Source organism: Schistocerca nitens, chromosome 3, assembly GCF_023898315.1.
Source record: "Schistocerca nitens isolate TAMUIC-IGC-003100 chromosome 3, iqSchNite1.1, whole genome shotgun sequence".
Taxonomy (NCBI): Eukaryota; Metazoa; Arthropoda; class Insecta; order Orthoptera; family Acrididae; genus Schistocerca; species Schistocerca nitens.
Window position 1 is genome coordinate 706,308,288 of NC_064616.1, and position 21,235 is coordinate 706,329,522.

Here is a 21,235-nt window from a genome sequence, read left to right on the forward strand (position 1 = left end):
GTACAAGTCAAGAACATCACATTCATTATTTTGGCATAGAAAGATCATAATCTTGTTAATGCCACTTATAAGATTTTTTTAAGTATGCAGTGAAATTATCATGTAGGTTGAGTCACTCAAATGATGAAAAAATGAAAACATTATCATTTGGACAATTCTACATGACTGTGACTCCTAAAAATAAGATGATTGTCAATACCATTAAAGCATTAGAAGGTAACAAAATTCATCAGAGAAGTTGATTTTCATATTGATAAATGGTGCCCACTGCATTATTCTCAATACTGTTCCGTTAATAGTTACAATTTTCATCCTATACAAATATGATGTGTGTCACATTCGGGGCTGGAGTTCTGCACAAGACTCCATACCATAGTCACTAAAATAATAATACTACCTGAAACTTTTAACTCTACAATATGTTGTGAATAATTGAGTGAAGGTAGAGGTAGCACAAGATAACTTGACCCTGTGCAGAAACACATTCTCATTGTCAGCACTAGGCAGGTCCACCCCTCTGTTCCAAAGGGGCAGTCATCTCAATTTGTTGCCACCTCATCTGTTACAAATGGAATATTTTCTGACACCTTCAGTACAACTGGTTAGTGACTCACTGCACTGTGAGAATGGATGCGTGCACATGCCAGCTGCCCCACAGTCTTCCTCAAATAATTTCAAAGAAACTATTTGGCGGGGGAAGGTGGGGAAGGGGGAGGGGGGGGAGATTCATTCTCTCTCTCTCTCTCTCTCTCTCTCTCTCTCTCTCTCTCTCTCTCTCTCGCATCTCATAGTGTCATTTGTGAGCTTCATGATGAACTGCCTATCATTTCATTAATGGTCATAGTAGTTGTGATATTTTTACATTAAGTAAGCTACAATGCAAAATTTGAATAGTTTGCAATGAGAAATAGGGGTCACTATGAGTTTGTGTTTGGTGCATGTTAGATCATACACTGATGCATATTAGGTGTAGCTAACATACTCAATTGCTCTTTAAACTTGAGACAAGGTTTATATCTGTATTCAGTCTCAAGAAAATGGTTTGTACGTGGTGCACTCACTTCCACTTGTGAGTGCAAATGACAGAGTGGAAGTGAAATATTAATAACATCCTTCATATCTCATAAATGGTTTGAGATATCAAAAACAGATTTTGGCAAATGATAGCAGGCAAAGTAGAGAGTATTTTGCCATATAGTTAACACCTGAAACTTTCTTATCTACCACAATACATGAGTAACTACAGTATTTCCAGTGAAATAGTATAATTGTGTTAAGCACCTTCAACAGCTGGTGAAACGAGAATTAGTAAGTAAAGAAAATACACGTTCATTTTCATCTACATCATTACACTGCAATTCATGCTTAAGTGCCTGGCAGAGGGTTCTTCAAACCACCCTCAGACTATTTCTCTACAGTTCCACTCTCTAACAGCATGTGGGAAAAGTGAACATTTATATCCTTCTGTTTGAGTTCTGATTTCTCTTATTTTATTATGATGATCATTTCTCCATATTTATGTTGGCAACAATAAAATATTTTCACCCTCATAAGACAAAATTGGTGACTGAAATTTCATCAAAAGATCTCACCACAATGATAAATGCTTTTGTTTTAACAATTGCCACCCAAACTTGCTTATCATATCCATGACACTTTCTCCCCTATTTCGTGATAATTCAAAATAAGCTGTCCTCCTTTAGACCTTTTCAATGTCCTCCATCCAATCTACCTGGCAAGGATCCCTACCGCACAGCAGTACTCTAGCAGAGGATGAACAAGCTTAGTGTATGCAATTTCATTAGTAGATCTGCTACATCTCATAAGGGTTCTGCCAGGAAAACATAGCCTTTGGTTTTTTTTTGTTTAATAATAGACTGTTCCAAGATTCTATTCGAATTGCAACTGCATTAGCATGTTATTGAAGTGAAATTGTGTAAACCCCTCTTTTTTGGCAAAAGAAACTACTTTTAACATATCAACAGATGACAATAAATTGCTCCTTCTCCTGCAATATCAGTGTATGTTGAGACCCATTGTGTTTTTAATAATAAACAGATGACCATTCAGATTATTGGTCATACTGGCATAACCCATAAATACAACTGTTTGCTGACTTTTAAAATGTCTGTTTGTGAATAACCTTCAGCAGTTGCACTGCATTTTTTCTAGCATGCAGTGGCTGCTTGCAGTGAAACCCCCACCACAACCATTGTCCCCTCCCTTACCAGGCTATCCACAAAGGTATGGTCCAGTTATTTTGTGAGCACTCTGCCTAAAATATGATGGCTGTCTAATTATGAGTAGCTAAAAGAAGCTGTCAGTCTTTTTTTTTAACAGAAAGCTATCTAAGTATACCTAATGCTTTCTAAATACAATTTTCTCCAGCAAGTCAAAAGAGATTGTTGGCGTTAGATTGTACATTCGTCATCTCATCAGCATTAACATTTTCAAAAGAGTAATTGTTATTGACGCTTCATAAATGTTATGCCAGTCACAGTTCATATATCCTATCAATAACAATCAACCCATTAGCTAGAATGAGAAACAAAGACAGCACTGGGCTGGCACAGTGAGATTTAAAAATGTATTCATAGTCAACTATCCATGAAATAAGCATTGCAGTTGTGCATCAGAATAAAACAAATCTATTTTATCAATTTAATTAGTCACAAATTCACAACTTCTTACCATATGGATTCTTTGCAAGAATGGCTGTATCAGTCTCAAGAGGTTCAGATTCACCTTCCTCATTCACAGCCTTAACCCTAAATTGATATTTCTTGTTGGGTTCTAATCCTGTAACCTCATGCTCAGTTTTCTCTGGATCTACAAAGCCAGCTGGAACCCAGCGACCTGTAGTTGTATCCATTTTCTCAAGAACATATCCTGTTAGTGGAAGACCACCATCATCCTTTGGCTTGCTCCATTTCAGCTTGCAGCCTTCTTTGTGGACATCACTAACTTCCAATGGGCCCTCTGGCTTCCCTGGCTTGTCTGTACACAAATTTAACAATAAATATATGTAATACTGGCAAATGAATTACTATCTGTTAATATTTTATTTAAAGGTTTTACAGAAATAAAAATAAAGAGTTTCATTAGTAATAATAGGATTCTAATAATAAAATAATTGTAATGAGATCAACTTCTTTTTATATAGTCACACACATTTTGCATGAATATTCCATCCTTTTTTGGGAGTCAATCTGGGATATTATTAATTGTACACTCTGGCTAAATAAACAGACACAGTAAAATGCTCAATGAACTTAATAATCTTGCTTTCAGGATCTGTACCTTGTCCAGCCTTAAAAAGTGTTCAAATGGCTCTGAGCACTATGGGACTTAACATCTGAGGTCATCGGTCCCCTAAAACTTAGAACTACTTAAACTTAGCTAACCTAAGGACATCACACACATCCATGCCCGAGGCAGGATTTGAACCTGCGACCATAGCGGTCGCATGGTTCTGGACTGAATGGCCTAGAACCACTTGGCGACAGGGGCCAGCTGTCCAACCTCCAGACATATAAAAACATCTTCCCAGAATAGGTATTAAAAAAAAAAAAGATGGAATATTCAGTCGGCAAGAAAAACTTCATGAAACACATGCTGCAAGAAATTTGTTTGTGCAGGGTACAAGAAGGAAATACCATACCTACAACCAGAAACCATGTAACTACTTTATAGCTATAATGTATTTGCATGAAACAAATATTTCTTTTCACATAGAACAGATTTAAAAATAATTTGTGTATGTCACTGCATAACAAGTTGATGGGACGCACCAAGAACAATAACGTCGACTGTGGCTTCATCTTTCCCAGAGTCATTTTCAGCTTTGATGGTATATGTTCCAGTGTTTTTCCTTGTTGTATCTGACAATGTCAGTTTTGTGTTATAATCTTCATTTTCAATTTTTACAGTTGGCCCATTTTCCAGAACTTTGTTAGCAAAACTCCACGTGATAACTGGAGGTGGCTCGCCCTTAACATCAACGTCAAACTTCACAAACTGACCAGCTCGTACAGTAACCTTCTGCAATTTCTCACGGTTGATTAGTGGCTTCACTAAAAAAAGGAAAAGAATTTAAACATAATCTTTGCAACTCAGTCACTGAATTAGTAGTAGCTGCAGCTTTAGACAAAAAGATTTATCATATAGAATTACAAATAACAGGCACAAAACTGCTGTTTACTTTACATGTAAAATCTGGTTAATAACTATGAAAAGACCTATAATATTTAAAACTATATACTTACCAACATGTACACACACATACAATGAGAGAAAAGAAATCACTGTAATAACTACTAGTACTCAAAAATATTTGATGTTCATTTTACAAAACACTGTAATTTCTGCATCTGAGGATAAAAACATATTTTTTTCTTTTATTATTCTATGTTAAACAAACAAACCTGCAATGACATACTCTAGAATGATGAATGTAAATGGCATTATTACATAACATTCTTTTAAGACTGATAGTACACATGAGATTCATGCAGGTTAGATATATGAAACAATGTCTAGAAGCTCTAGGCCATTAAATAATTGACACTTACAGAACCTGGCCTTGGCAATGTGTGGTTTTGTTGAATCGCTAGGCTCTGAAGGACCTGCTTTATTGACAGCTCTTATACGGAACTGGTATTGATTACCCTCCTTCAACCCTGGAACTCGGGCTTCTGTTGCAGGTGACTATAAGTGAGAAAACACAGAGAAATTAGTACCAGAATTTCTGGGTTCTCTTGATCTTTTAAAAATGACTAAAAAATAAGACGACTCATTTGTTTTTGCCATATACTTCCGAAGCAATGGTATATAACAACTCATGATTTCTTTAAACATGACAACAATGAAACTTTAAATGAAATATGATTAAAATACACACACACATTTACATGAGGATTTCTATAACATAAAATTATAATTAACTTTTTTCCTTGACTCACAATGTTGTTGATAATGATGAATAGTGACAGAATTCTAGTGCAATTCCACAAAGATGGAAAGGTGTAGCGATTTGTGAGTGAAGAAGCAGTGTTCACATTCATTCAGAGTAACCAGGAAAGCAGTCTACAGTTGCAATGTAAGCTAGTCCTATCCCAAACACAATTTCAGGCTCATCTCAATGTGCCACTATACAAAGCATGGAACAGTCTTTGACTTTTACCCATACAAAATTCATGGACTATAGTGATGTGTTTACCACTTCCTGATGTGGTTCTGGTCAAAAGAAAGGAACCTATCTGCAGAGGGTATTCAACTGTTCTCTATGTGCAGCATATGTTGCCCATAGAGGAAGCTTGTGTTATGGGTGGGAGTACAGGTCAGACATCTCTGCTTGATTGGAGGTGCGAACAACATATTTTGTTGTAGTAGAGGATTAACATGAAATGCTTAGTGGACTGTTGGTCATTCCAAATTAAATGTTTTTTCTAGAACGTTTGGCAGAAGCAGGGAAGAAAGGCAAAAATTTAATAGGTATGTGACATTTTGAGTATCATAATCCAAAATAGAGGGGAGAAAGTCCCCTAGCAAACCATGAACAGCAATGAACAGCACTCTCACGAACATACTGGATGCATCCTTTCATGAACATACTGGATGTGTCCTTTCAGAATATGGTATACATATTGATGTAAACCACAAGCACTATGTACTGGTGGGTCCTCTCACCAGAGGAGGAATCCAAGCATCAAGTGGTAATGCCAATCCGGAAGCATGCTTGCAGGACTTCATCTCACCTACATTTCTGAAAAGACTTAAGCCATGGCTCTGCAGAACATTCAGAATTACTCTCAACTTATGAATTAGTTATTCACAGAAGACAAGTATTGGAGAGACCTGCAGCTGACAAAGCCAGCAAATATATATTTTATATGTGGTAGACCAGTTGTACAGCATTTTTTTAATTTGATAAGATGGTTGTAACTATCATAATTCATACACTATAACAAACACATTTTTGATATTTTATCTTTAATGTTGTAAGATGACTGTGGTGTTTATGAAACTTCATGTACAACACTCTACCAAACAGTTTTCCATTAGATTTTGTTTCTTACTGTTCCATACCCTACTGTGCTTTGCACAATCATACTTTTGACTGATGTACATCTTTCATTAGTGATATAGCATAAATATAGGCATATGTAATAGCCTCTGGTAAACCTTCCGGGATGTAAGGTCGTGGTCCATGAAACACTGCGGCTCCTAACGTTTCGTACAGAGCTGCGCTGGACATCTTCAGAGGGGTGTTTCTCCTCCGGTGAGTCTTGCCGACTGACGGGTCGGACGTCTGAGAGCGACTTATATATATATCTACGATATATAAGTCACTCTCAGACGTCCGACCCGTCAGTCGGCAAGACTCACCGGAGGAGAAACACCCCTCTGAAGATGTCCAGCGCAGCTCTGGACAAAACGTTAGGAGCCGAAGAGTTTCATGGACCACGACCTTACATCCCGGAAGGTTTACCAGAAGATATGTCATCCGGTCGTGAAAGCCTTCATACTATGATATGTAATAGCCACTGATAATCAGTGCCAGAAGGAAATTGGTCACTGTTAAAACATGCAAAATATGTGGGCATGGACTTACAGAAATTTTACATGAATAAAATGATGCAAGCACTTGCAGTTATGAGAATCCAGGGATGCCTACATAAAAAATGAAAAAAGCAGTACAGTCAGAAGCCTCACAAATGCAAATTAAATACAGTAATAGTTATGGGTGCCAATGATATTTACGGGAATGACTTATCTACTGTTGTTAAAAATTTGAAGGCTGTAATGGACTGTACTGAGAGTAAAACAAAGCTCGTTTTTGGAATACAATGCAGACATAACCCCATAGCTGCCTTATGAGTGGATACGAAAATTAACACCAATAGACAGTTCAAGATGATCTGTAAAGTATAAAAAAATACTCAGTTTCTTCCTGATAATTATCTGCAGAGAGAAAGTTACACAAGACATGGATTGCAAATAGACAAAAATGGCAAGAGACTTCTCAGTTATAAAATTCTGAAAGTGCTGAATGCAGCCACCTTAAAAGGAAATATTGTCTCCATAAAATTGTTATCGTGACAGTGCTATCAATAGCAAGACCAACATCATCATCCTAACCACAAATAGCAGTGCAGCAATCAGCAGCAACTGCAGCGTCACTCTCATCACAAATTACACTAAAAGTGCAAATATCAACCGCAGAACCACCAACATTGGCTGCACCAGCTGAGCCATCTCCACCACTGGTAGGAGCAGTACCACTATTGTAGTGGACTGACAAGGCAGCCAGTCCACAGTGACGGGTAGCCGAAAGGGCACACGTACACACACGCCGACTGGCGCGAAGTCTGGAACCGGATACGTGATGAATGTGATAAAGAAAAGAACGTAGCTACTAGAACACTTAGCTTTTATATCGTCCTTTGGTATACAGCATTCTTGATGATACAAGTGAGACTCTTTAGATTCATGAAGTAACTAATGGTGCCTTGCTAGGTCGTAGCCATGGACTTAGCTGAAGGCTATTCTAACTGTCTCTCGGCAAATGAGAGAAAGGCTTCGATCAGTGTAGTCGCTAGCAATGTCGTCGTACAACTGGGGCGAGTGCTCGTACGTCTCTTGAGACCTGCCTTGTGGTGGCGCTCGGTCTGCGATCCTGACAGTGGCGACACGCGGGTCCGACATGTACTAATGGACCGCGGCCGATTTAAGCTACCACCTAGCAAGTGTGGTGTCTGGCGGTGACACCACAACTATCACCACCATTCCAGCTGTTGTGGTGACCATTTATAGTCCACAGATGGCCATCAGAACAGACTACGACATAATCTATTGCAGCATGACATAATGATGACATATGCTTACTAATGACAAGCTGTATGGGTATTAATGTTGACACAATAGCAGCCATGACAGTAAGTTTTTCCCGATAAAGACAATGAAGGATTTTATAGAAAGCTCAAAGCTTTACTCAATTCTGATGCAGTAAGAAAATGGAGAATGTTTTATCGAATATTTAAGGTAGTTAAATTCACAGCAAAAAGGCCTGCATTTCTTTTCAAAGTTGAGATTATGCAAGTGAGAAGTAACTAATGGAGATAACACCAATGGCAAGTGAGCCACAGCTGATAGGCCTGCATTTCTTTTCAAATTGAGATTATGCAAATGAGAAGTAACTAATAGAAATAACACCAATGGCAAGTGTGCCACAGCCGATGAAACAAAATCTGTTTGGTTCTCATGCCATAACAAAGTACAGCACTAAAGGTTGTTAGACCATTACCGTGTCCACAAGTAATGGTCAAACTACTTGAGAAAGTTCTTGTGAGAATTACAATTTGCAAATAGTAGAAGATTTTAGTGGTAAGTGAAATGTGTACATATGGGAATCACAAAAGTCTATTAAATTACTTACAGTTGTGGTTAGAATTTCATCCCATGAGCTGCTGAATTTTTCTTTCTTCTCTATGACATATCCAGTAATAGGAGCACCACCATCTCTCTTTGGTGCTTTCCACTTAAGGTCAACACGATCAACATCCCAGTCAACAATTTCTGGAGTTCCTGGTTTTGAAGGGATATCTGGAAAAGAAGTAGATTGTAGTTATCAAGTTCTACATCAAATGCATGTATTTAGAAACATATGAATTAAGAAACAGTACATACCAAATGGGTTTTTGGCTAAAGTTGCGCGTTCTGTCTCAAGAGGTTCACTTTCACCCTCTTCATTCACAGCACGGGCTCGGAACTGGTATTCGTGTCCTTCTTGCAGGCCCTTCACATCCATCTCTGGCTCCAATGTTCTTCCCACAGGCACCCACCTCCCAGTCTCTTTGTCAAGTTTTTCAACAACATACCCAGTAATTGGTTTTCCACCATCATCCTCTGGTTTCTCCCATTTCAGTTTGCAACTATTCTTTGTAACATCAGAGACTTTCAAGGGTCCTTTTGGTTTAGATGGTGCAGCTACAAACAAATTTAAAAAGAGTATGTCATTTTCTTCCTAAATGCATTCTGTGGACAAGTATATGTTTAGAATAAAACTTCCTCAAGCACACATATTAAACTATTTAACAAACAGAACATTATTAACTGCTATTCAAAGAATGTTTCTTTTTAAATATATGTACTAAACCAAACAGGTCTTCCTTAACCCTTAGTTTCAATTGATTCATTAGATTCTGGCCAAGATATTAGTGCAGTCAACAGCAGCATAAATTGCCTGAGTTCATATCTGAGGCATACATCATGTATGGAAACACTGACCCAAATAATATACTAGTAGGCACTGGCTCGGTGGCTTACAGGTCAACGTCAGACTACAAATCTAAAGACTTGGGATTTAAACTCCAGGCACTCCTCCAATATTTTCTGCAGCATGAGATGTTTTTCATTTACTGCAGTGGTCTGTGTAACACCAAATAGCACATCAGTGAAATTCCAATTTCACTGCATACGCGGATGTTGGTTATCAGGTCAAAGCAAGGTGACACACCGTATTCCAAATATGACCAGATTTAGTCAGGTGTTGTGATGTTCAAAGAATCCTACAGGTTAATTACTTTTTTATATTTTCATTATAGCTGCATACACACATGTATTATTATATCAGAATTATCACTGTTGAGTACAAATGTTATGATCACCTGCTTAATAGTGTGTTGATCCACCTTTGAAACACAGTATAGTAAATATTCTACATGACATGAATTTGACAAGTTCTTGGTAGTACTGGAAGTGTGTGACACCAGATTTCCTCACAGAATTCAAACTGTTCCCATCAAGTATGGGCTGATGGTCTGTGGGCACAGAACTGGTACCCAATAGTGTCTCAGACATGTTTCACTGGTTTCAGATCAGGTGTCTTTGGGGCCAACACATCAACATACATTATCTATCATTTTCCTGGAACAATTATAGTACAACTCTGGTTTTGTGACGTGGACTGTCACCCAACTAGAAGATGCCGTTGCCATATAGGAATACATCGTGCGTGGATGGATGCAGGTGGTCTGCAATAATCTTGAAGTAGACCACAGCTATCGTGCTTCCTTCAGTTACTAGAAAAGGTCCCATGAGAGCCCAGGTAAATGTCCCCCACAGCATTATAATGTCTCCAACAGCCTACATCGAAGCAACCATTCATCAGGATGATGATGTATCCAGGAATAACAGCCACCCTGATGCAACAAAAAATGTGATTCATCTGACAAGGTGACAAGTTTCCACTAACTCACATTCCAATCTCAATTATCCCATGCCCACTGTAATTGTAATTGATGATTCTGTCAATCCTGAGGGACATCTACTGTGGAGCCCCACGTTCAACAACATGTACAGAACAGTGTGTTCCATAATACTTGTGCTTGCACCAGCATTGTACTCTGCCATCAGATAAGTCACATACCACAGCCTATGCCACTACGCAGAGCAGATCAGATCCTGTGATGAGGCATGGATGTCCAACACCTTGTCACCTATTCATGATTTCACCATCCTTCAATCACTTTCCATAGATGCTCATGACAGTGTCACACAAACAATCAGCTTTACCATGCTCATCCCCTGGTACCATATTAATCTGCTCTTTGTCAAAGTCACCAATGTCAGTGACTTATCCATTTGTGACACATATTGTCAACAGAATGATTCTCCATCTGTCTCTCTTCCATTTATATACTTTTGTTAACATGCCACACGGTTTTATGTATTTCCTGCATAACATAGCTGACAACACTTTTAATTTACTTTTAGTACATTTCCCAAATAAGACACAATAAATCTTACATTTCCAACTAAAAATAATCACATTTTCTTTGAAAATTTAACAGAAAAGGTTTTGAGGAATTACACAGATTTTCTTGAAAGGGTAAGAAGTATGTGAACAAAAATATGTTTTTAGACACTTCCTATTTTGAAAGTTACTTTTTTTTCACAAAAAGAAAGAAGTGCAAGTAAAGTATTGTTAATCAAACAAGTCATTGGTTCAGTGATGTTTCATGTTAAACTGCATCCACACTACCTGCATTGCTTGGGCCATGGGCAGTATTTGGCATAGTTAAATGGGGAAAACAGCACTGCACTTGTGGAAACCACGAACTTGGTTCCAAGACAATTCTTAATAGAATGGAAGAAATCTAATCTGCTTAACAGCAAGTCAACATCAACATATTTATCCTTATTTGCAGCAGAAAGTTTTTCCTCCCTTCAGTTCAGTTTAACTGCCTGAATAATTTGATAAATAAAATCAAGCATCCTAGCAGACATTAACAATCATAATGTAAACAAAATCACAAACAATATTATATGTACAGTGATACTGAGTACAGTTTTAAAATAAATTTCATCAAGTGACATACTGTAGGGATAAAAAATTGAGAAAAATAAAATATTTGTTGTTGTTGTTGAAATACACATAAAACATAAAGAATTAAGATTCATTAAGAGCACACAGTAGCTATGATGTACATGGTCATAAAGACACAGAAGAAATTTTATATCTTTCCTGAATTAATCACTGAAAATATTAGATTCTACCTCATGCAGTGAATTATATTATTTTTTTAAATGCAACAGTTGTCAAGATACAGAGTGGCCAAAGACTGACGATACTCTGGTGACACATGCAGATCATGTGTACTTGAAATGTAGTGATAAACTACCATAATATTTAACTTCAAAGTTATTTTACTTACAAAGTACAGTAATCTCAACTTCTGCCTCATCTTTCCCGTGTTGATTTTCTGCAACAATTTTGTACACTCCAGAGTTTTTCCTAACTGCATCATTAAGTGAAAATTTGGTATTGTAGTCAACATTTATTATTTCATAGTTGCCCTCTGATTTCACCTACAAAATCGGAAGACGTATACATTAAAATTAAAACACGATGAGAGCATTATCATATATAATTAAATGTTATTACAAAATTACCTCAGTATCCTGCAGAAACCATTTAACGTCTGGAGGAGGCTCACCACGAATATTGACATCATATTTGACACTTTTCCCAGCTCTAATAACAATTGGCTTCAGGTTTGTTCGATCAATACGTGGCTTCACTAGATATGAGAAAATGAGATATTTGAAGAAAACAGCAAGGCAAGTATAGTTAAAATGATTCTACAAACTATTTTATAAATGAATATATTACATGTAAACATTCAAAAAAACTGTTATGGACATACATGCTCGATGTTTGACAAGATGTGTCTTTGTTGGTTCTGAAGCTGGTGATGGCCCTGCTTTATTTACTGCAACTACTCGGAACTGATACTCTGCCCTTTCCTTAAGGTCAGGCACTTTTGCTGTTAACTGGTCTCCAGGAACTTCAATAGCTTTCTCCCAATCTGGCTTAAACCTTTGTTTTAAAAAAGCAGAAAAACTTTCAGATGAAATTTAGTGATTACAAAAATGATTCACAAACACTTCATAAAAATTCATTTCTTGACTACACATGGCATTTATTACAACTGGCATGCTGAAGAATTTGAAAATGAAGGAAGAAAGTAAAGTGAATGCCACCTCTGCCATGTCCATATTGTGTTAAGGAGCATACGAAGATAAGGTTCAACTTTACGAACAGAAACAGCACTGTGCACAGGGTAACATAATTTGCACTATGCCTCAGCAAACTATTTGTTGCCTGGAAGCCTGCCAGAAAGTTAAATTCTTTTCATGTAAAACAATTAATGTTTAACAATCAAAAATATTTACAGAGGGAATCAAGCTACAAATTATAAACATAGGTTTCCACAGCCATTGTCACATTCAAGAAAATTTTTCTGAGTATTTGACCACATTGTCAATTTATATAAAACTACCAACGTTTCGGTCCCAGTTGCATGCGACCTTCCTCAGGGTGTTGACAACGCGGTCACAAACCCAGAAAAATTTTACTGAGCACTGCAAATTGTTCATTAACAATATACACAATGAACGGTTATTTGTTAATTGAAGTTACAGACATACAGTCCGAACAACCAACAACAAATGTGAATAATGACACAAAAAAGGACACAAAATCCAAGGAAGTAGTTGCACTGACACATTCATATGATTACATGAGTTAGACCACGGCTGTGTAATTATTTCATACTTTCTTGATTAAGTACATTTACATGCTACATTTTACATTTTTCACCAAAATTTTGGGAGTCACATATTGTTTAAGAAAATAAAATAAAGCAACTATTTTACATTCACTATAGTGAAAGACACAAAATTTTATCCTTGGAAATTTACCTGTCTTTCTTCTCAATAATGTATTTTTCAATTGGCGCACCGCCATCACTTTCAGGCTTAGTCCACTTCAAATCTACACTTTCATTATCATAATCTGTTATCTCAGGAGTACCAGGTGCTGTAGGCTCATCTGCAAATGACAGAATTCAATTTAAACAAAATCTCTTTAGTATATCACGTTTTTGTATACTTCTTGTACGAAGAAATTATTACATGGAAACATATTCAGCATTAAATCACGTGGTTACTGGAACAAAGCACAGCAACTTTCCAATGTACAGCTTATCAATAAAAAATTCTGATATATATTCTGTTCAGAAAACAGTTTTCAAGGACATTTACACTTGTGCTAAAAATGCTACCACAAATGATGCTATGTGGTCCTATAGAAATGTGTCTTCCCACAATTCTTTAGTACATCATATTAAAATTAGGTAGAACAGGCTTAGATGACAAATACCATACAAAAACTAAGTAACCTGTCTCATTAACAGCAGATGTGAAATTCACATAGAAACATTAAGAAGTAAAGTTCTATGTTATTCACTTCTTTTCAGTCACAGAGTGTGATTACAGGTATAAATTATAAATTAATTGGCTTTTCAACTGATTAGTAAAGTTTGGAGACTAAATTTGTAGCAGAATTGCATATAGGTGTTTTTACTGTTTGATAACTATGAACAACAAAGGATCACAGTTATCAACAGGCACATAATACGGAACCAAGAGGTTATTTCACTGTTGAATTTCCACTTGTCCCCATGGTATTAGAAATGAATGTCTGGCAAAGGCAGTCTCTGAAGATTCCAAACATGGTCATCAGGTGCCTGTATGGACCGTCTGACACAGGAGCAGTAGAGGCAGAACATCTGAGGGGAAACCTGCAGAATATTTTGCACACATTTCCTGGTCATGTTACAGATAAGGTGGAGATTTAAATTTACCAGCTGTAGACTTGGAGACTCAAGGTGAGTAGTAAAGATTTGGAATCAAGAGAAATTGTTCTAAATGCCTTCTCTGAAAATTACCTTGAATAGCTGATCAGAGAACTGACTTGTGAGAATAAAATTCAATCTACTCGTCACTAACAGGCCCAAACTTTTCAGTGAAGTTAGAGAACAGGGAATCAGTGATCATAAGGCCATTACTGCATTACTGAATATGGTTGTAAACAGGAATATAAAGAAAAGTGGAAAGGTATTTCTGCTTAGCAGGTGCAATACAGAAGAGATTTCAGATTACCTGAGTGGTTAAAAAGAAAATTACATCTCCAGAACTGACAATATTGAGTATCAATTCCAAGAGCATTGTGCAATATGCTTTAGACAGGGTTGTGCCAAGCAATGTTGTGGGGGTGGGAAAAACCCGTCGTGGTTCGACAGCCACATTAGTAAACTGCTACAAAAGCAAAGAGACTTTCACTGCAAATTTAAACATAATCAGACTGTTTATAGGCAAGCAAAAACTGAACAAAGCCAAAAACAACAAAAGGAGAACCATGTGTAAAGCATTCAACTAATTTAAAATAAAATTCTATCGAATGACTTGATAGAAAATTTGAAGAAATTTCTGTATTATATTAAATCTCAGACACTCAGTGACCATAATAGCATCACATCAGACGATGGCACAATGAATTATCTGGAAATATTCCCAATAAATTTTCTTTTCAAACACTGAATACAAAAAGAATTATTTAGGAAGGCAGAAAACTATTCTTGTTCACAAGTGCAACAAGAAACAGATTGCAGATTACCTGAGCAGTCAAAGTCAAATATTCTTATCTGGGGCAGAAAATGAGGCACATAAATCTAAAACATTCAAGAGCATTGTATAACATGCCTTAGACAGACATGTGGCATGTGAGGTCATGAGGAATTGGAAAGACTCTCCACAGTTCATCAATCATTTCAGAAAGGTTCCCTGAAAGTAAAGTGGCCTACACCATAGATTTGAATGAAGGCAGAGTACATTTTACTAACAAAAGATGAATTAAATCAAAATTAAAAGAAAAAAGAGTTACATAATAAGTGTTCAATGAATTTAGAAGTGAAATTCTCTCTTCTGATCTGCTAAAAATTTATGAGGAATTTTGGTCCTACACAAAGTCAATAAATGAGTACAACTCACGTATCTAGTAACACTGTAATCATGCTAGAATCGAAATTGAAGATGACACATAACAGGCTGAAATATTAAATTTTGTTGCCCAAAATTGTTTCACTGAGGAAGGTCATACCACAGTTCCTCCTTTCAATCATAGTACAAGAACTGAAATAATAGATATTGAGATAAGTGGTTGTGAAATAGAAAATAGACATAACAGAGAATAGGTGACAGGATCTGATGAAATATGTGTACGATTCTAATTATGCGAAAGAACTTTCTTCTATTCCAACAGTTGTTTATCAGTTGTCACTGGAGTAATACAACATTCCAAGTGACTGGAGGAAGATGCTCATCATTTTCAAAAAGGGTCTTTGGGCTGCTGTGCATTGTAACCCTATATCACTGGCTAAAATCTGTTACAGAATTATGGAAAACATATTATACTTGTATTACTTTTTTTATACAAAAATTGCAAAATTACTAATATCTCATCCATCTTCCTTTTAGACTCTACGACAGGCTATGTCTCTTTCTCATGAAATCTCTCTTCTGTCAACAGACATAATATGTAGACTTTTTTTTCAGGATCATCTTTGCTGCCAGTACTGTTGGGCTGAACACTTGGATTTCTGCTGAATTATATCTTGCAATTCATGTTTTTCTGAAGTTCAGATATCCCTTGTCAGCCTCTCATTAGGATTATTACACAATATCATGCATCGAAGGTAGATGCCATCGACAGATTAGAGGTTTCAATTCCATTCAGAATAACTGAAGATATATTCGTCCCCTTCGTTGACAGCCATACGGTAGGCCCAAATTTGATTCACAGCTGGGTTGGAAATTTTCTCCACTTGGCGACTGAGTGTTGTGTTGTCACCATCATCATCATTGACATGCAAGTCGCCCAATGTCACTTCAACTAAAAAGACTTTCAGCTTAGTGGCTGAACTTCCACGGGTGGGGACTCCTGGCCATCAATGCCATATGATCATTTCATTTCAGCTGAAGACAGCATGGAAAACATCACTATTTGAGCCAATCACCATATTTTATTTATATTTTGATCGCCCCCAGATCTAAAACTAGTTTGGGCAAAGAGTGAAGATGCAACAGTAACAATTTACTGTTACTGTTTCAGTGCAAGGACAGCAATATCATACAATAATAGTTCTCAAGTATTGTGACATGTTTCATTTCCTGACCATGTCCGTCACATTCAGTTGATCAAATGTGTACTAAATGGAAAAGGACTGCTTCTAGTAATATATGGATTGGCGCAACTGTCGTCCTCTAAACTTTCCAGCCCTCTGACGTCTTTACCAAATCACAGTTAGAATATAAACATGAAATTAAATTATATGAGAAACATACAGTGTTAATGTCACATTAGCAGGATACAGCACAGAAGAAAGACTCTGTAAATATATAGACTACTTTTTCTTTCTTGTGCTTTACTCCTACTGAAATGTACACAAAAAGATATTCTATGTGCATATATTCATTTTAATAAATAATACACAAATAAAACTTACCAAAAGGATTCTTTGCAATAGTTCCCTTTTCAGTAACAAGCGGTTCAGAATCACCCTCATCATTAACTGCAGTCACACGGAACTTATATTCAGCACCCGGTTCTAATCCTGTGATCTCCATTTCAGGATTCTCCCGGTCTCCAGGAACTCGACCAACTCTAACCCATTTTCCAGTTGCCAGATCCATTTTTTCTACTTCATACTCTTTTATTGGGCAACCACCATCATCTTCTGGTTTTTGCCATTTAACTTTGGCTGAAGTTTTGGTAACATCTTTCACTTCAAGTGGTCCTTGTGGAGCACTTGGCTTGCCTATAAAATTCATATATGCATTTTACAAAATATACTACTTACACTAAACTAATAGCTCCTCAAATTTAGTAGTTTAAATAAAAATTCCATCTTATTAGAGACATGAAGAAATACAGAGGGAACCCAGCATGAAGGTAATTTTACAGTGATGAACTACAATGGGCAAACATATTTACATATTATTTAAACTGTTGTCATTGCTTTAAAATTATTATAGAGTGCACGTTTATCAAAGACATACCAAGAACTGTCAACTCCACTGTCTCCTGGTCCTTCCCTGAAGCATTTTCTGCAATCAGAGTGTATTTTCCTGTGTCTCGGCGAACTGCATTTATAATAGTAAAATCAGTATGATAATCGACATTATCAATTTTAATTTTTTCTGTGGGTACAAGCTTAACAGAATCTTTCCAAAGCCATGTAACTGCTGGTGGTGGTTCACCAGATATGTCCACAGACCATTTATGAGTTCGGCCAGCCTTGATTGTAACACTCTTGAATGTTGTGCGATCGATTCTTGGTTTCACTGAGTAAAGGAAAATCATATCTTGCTACAGTCAAATATGTCATTTTTGTGTACAAGTATGTAAAGATACTTGAGAACTTATACTTCCAGTTTTTAAAAATTAATTTGCAAAACCATGCTACAATACATACATAATCAATAATACAGAACTACATACAGAAATATGTACACAATGTCAAAAATAATTTCACCACTTCAAAAACAAATATTACTTGGTTACCACAAATATATAATCATCTCTCTTGTGGCACTTACAGTGTTTGTGTTTGCAGACATGGGTGTCAGTGGGTTCACTTGGCTCACTTGCACCAGCCTTATTGTGGGCACGGACACGGAACTGGTACACCATTCTTTCTTTCAGGTCTTCAACTTTTGCCTCACATGTACTATCTTGTGTTTTACAGACTTCTACCCAGTCTACAGAAAATTTGTCTTTCATCTCAATAGTGTAATGAGTTATAGGGCGACCACCATCACTTTCTGGTTTAGCCCATTTTAAGCTGACACTCTTGTTGTCATAATCAAATATTTCAGGTTTTCCAGGACGCCCAGGTTCATCTGAAACACACAATAAACATATACACACGAATATAATGGGTGCAAGAGGGAGGGAGGGAGGGGGGGGGGTGAGATATCAAATAATTTTAGTCAAACATCAGAGCTTGTGCAAACACCTTGATGGCAAAGTGACTGCCAAATGGTACATGAAGGTTTTCGAAGATGATCTCATGGCTGTCATATTCTCTGAATCTGAACACTCCTTTTTGTGCAACTATATTAAAGACATGATGTACAGCAATAGCCCCAAAACCACTGCTGAGATGATAACAGCCATTCAGGAGGTCATCAGCAGCATCAATGTTCCGGCACTTCAGCTGGTCATGCAGAATTTCACTATTCTACTGTGCCACATTATCGTCAGTGATGGCAGGCATATCAAACATGTCAAAACCTAAATCCGAGTATTTGTAGTGATGTTCAGATGTTGAATAAAGTGTGTGCACGCTGTAGTTTGTAACTAATTTACATTTTTTTCATATACTTCAATAATTGTTACCCTGTAGATTTTTAATTGCAAAGCAAGCAGAACTGAGCTTCTTGCTTAGCTTATCTAAGTATACGTGCCATCTGTTTTCATTAACATGGATGCACATGATCATTACACACAGTTTAATTTAATATGTGCCCACTGAGTTCTACTTCTGGTATTTAGAAGTCATTTTTATTTGTCTGTACAATATGAGTTTCTGTAAGATTAAGGGTTAAGCTGTTTGCTGTGAATTAGTTGTTGGCATCTGCCATTATTCTCTTTGCTGTGATTGGTAGGATTTGTTGGGACCTCTACCAATATAATTGTACCGTTAGCAAACATCATGGCTTTAGAAGAAGAATGGTAATGTATGAGTCTTCTGACAATACTGGCAGTAGTATTTACTGTTTGTTAATATCTGAATTAAACACAGAGTATCACAACTATATTCAGTTACATTTTTTTTGTTTCTTCTGTTTATACTGAAGCTGCTCTCTGGTTAATGAGAGTCTGCACACTTTTAAAGTCAAGTCTCAAAATACTTTTCCTCGTCACTGGGACTCTTCGTCACTTGTTTCTATATAAGTAGAAATGTATATGTTCCTATATAAGTAACAAATATGATTTTAATTTATACAGTAATCTACTGGAAGAGGCACATTCCACATAAACCCAGATTTGTGTCATGAACATCAGAGGAGCACAAATAATCAGTAAGTATTTCTTGGACAGAAAATACAAAGAGGCTCACACTGACTATGAATTTTAAGATGAAGGTAACTATAAACTTATGGGCTCAATTCTCACTGACACACAGAATCCCACAAATGTAACATGAAATGTAAATAGTTAATTCAACAATAGCTGAATATGAATTCATGTTTTTTTATAGGCAACTGAACATTCTTGTATCAACATAAATTATAAATTGGATCCACTGTAAAACAACAGGTTTTGAAATGTTGTTCATCTCAGTTGGGTTTGTGTTTGTTCCAAAGTTAACCTCTTCCACAATTTGCTCAAGAAATTTATGCCTGCAGTAATTAATTCTAAGGGATCTGCAAATTTTTAAAATCTTTATGAAATCATTCTACAAAATTCTTTCAGATGTACTTTCAAGAAAGAGTTACAAAAACATCTCTTTGTTTTAGATAATAAAACTGTCAAGATGATCAATAATTTAATAAGTGTATGTTGTAGATCCTGTTAAAATGCACCACAGAAGAAAAACGTATGAAGCTGTGCTGAAAACTGATGTCTCCAAATTTTGTATGTGAAAATTCTTAAAAGCTTTTTAAATAAAACAAACATTATTAACATCCTACATCTTTATTCTTCATGCCTACATATTTGCACCCCTCTGCCAGTAGAGTGCTCTGAACTGTTGCACATAACATGGTGGTGTGCACTGTAGGCTAATTATATTGGTGCATGAGTTTCAAATTCGAAGAGTTCGTCCACACATGGAGCATCCTCTCCTTCAGCACGAAAATGTCAGACCACACAAGAGCACCTGAAACAGGCCGATGCCTTGGGTTCACTGTCATTGGTAATCCACCTTACATTCCTGACTTGGCCCCATTCAATTTTCATCTGTTTCCAAAATTTAAGGAACTCCTTCAAAGATTTCACTTTGATAGTGCAAGAAGAGGTGCAGTTGTTGCTCCGTCAACAAAGTCAAACATTATACAGTGACAGTATTAACAAAGTGGTCTCTCCTTGGGAGAAATGTGTTCATTGTTAGGGTGACTAAGTTGAGAAATAAATATGTGGACATGATGACTAAAGAAGTAGAATGTTAAAAAGGTTTTTTTTTTACTTAAAGGGTTAACAGTTTTCACTTCAAAAATTTGGAAGCATTACTTTTCAGCACACCCTCGTAAATAGAGATATAAGGAACCAGAAAGGGGCAGACTTTGAATATGTGGAACTGTGCAAAGCAAATATATATTGAACTGTTACTGTACTAATAAATCATAAAATTGTTTTGAAATAACTTGAATATAGGAAAAACATAACTGAGAAACAAGATTAGTTCATTTTTAATATGAGGGAAAGTGTAAAGTAAACACTTTAAAAGGAGACAAAAAGTGTAATACAGTGATACAAACTAACGAAAACGTAAATACAATGCCTGACAAAAAAAGTAAAGCATTCAGAAGACATGGTCGGATATCACTGTAAATTTATACACATATGCACCATTGGAGGGTATGTAAATGATTAGAGCTGTAATTTTCTGAGACAGGTACAATGACCACAGAGTGCATAGGTGCTGTTCATGTTCAGCACTGTTGCCAGGCCTGGTAGGACATATAAGGGGTGTGAACAGCATCAGGCGCTGAGTAGTCACTGTCAAAGACATGGAAATGCTGCATACACTTGTGAGACAGCATTATCAGAACCTGACAGAATTTGAAAGGGGTCTCACTGTCAGTCTCCAATTGGCTGCCTGGT

The 21,235-nt window shown here is 36.7% G+C and overlaps 1 protein-coding gene across 29 annotated transcripts in view; it reads right to left on the bottom strand.

Moving 5' to 3' along the window:
* LOC126248677 (twitchin) overlaps positions 1 to 21,235 on the bottom strand; it is a 523,948-nt gene that overhangs the window by 218,957 nt on the left and 283,756 nt on the right. For all 29 annotated transcript variants that reach the window (XM_049949938.1, XM_049949935.1, XM_049949939.1 and 26 more), the window contains 12 exons: positions 18,004 to 18,306; positions 17,464 to 17,748; positions 16,911 to 17,222; positions 13,267 to 13,396; positions 12,210 to 12,382; positions 11,956 to 12,083; positions 11,718 to 11,871; positions 8,689 to 8,988; positions 8,438 to 8,604; positions 4,572 to 4,707; positions 3,792 to 4,073; positions 2,692 to 2,997 (listed from right to left, as the gene is read on the bottom strand). In XM_049949938.1, coding sequence (XP_049805895.1) covers positions 2,692 to 2,997; positions 3,792 to 4,073; positions 4,572 to 4,707; positions 8,438 to 8,604; positions 8,689 to 8,988; positions 11,718 to 11,871; positions 11,956 to 12,083; positions 12,210 to 12,382; positions 13,267 to 13,396; positions 16,911 to 17,222; positions 17,464 to 17,748; positions 18,004 to 18,306 — 2,676 coding nt within the window. The remainder of the gene's footprint in view (positions 1 to 2,691; positions 2,998 to 3,791; positions 4,074 to 4,571; positions 4,708 to 8,437; positions 8,605 to 8,688; positions 8,989 to 11,717; positions 11,872 to 11,955; positions 12,084 to 12,209; positions 12,383 to 13,266; positions 13,397 to 16,910; positions 17,223 to 17,463; positions 17,749 to 18,003; positions 18,307 to 21,235) is intronic.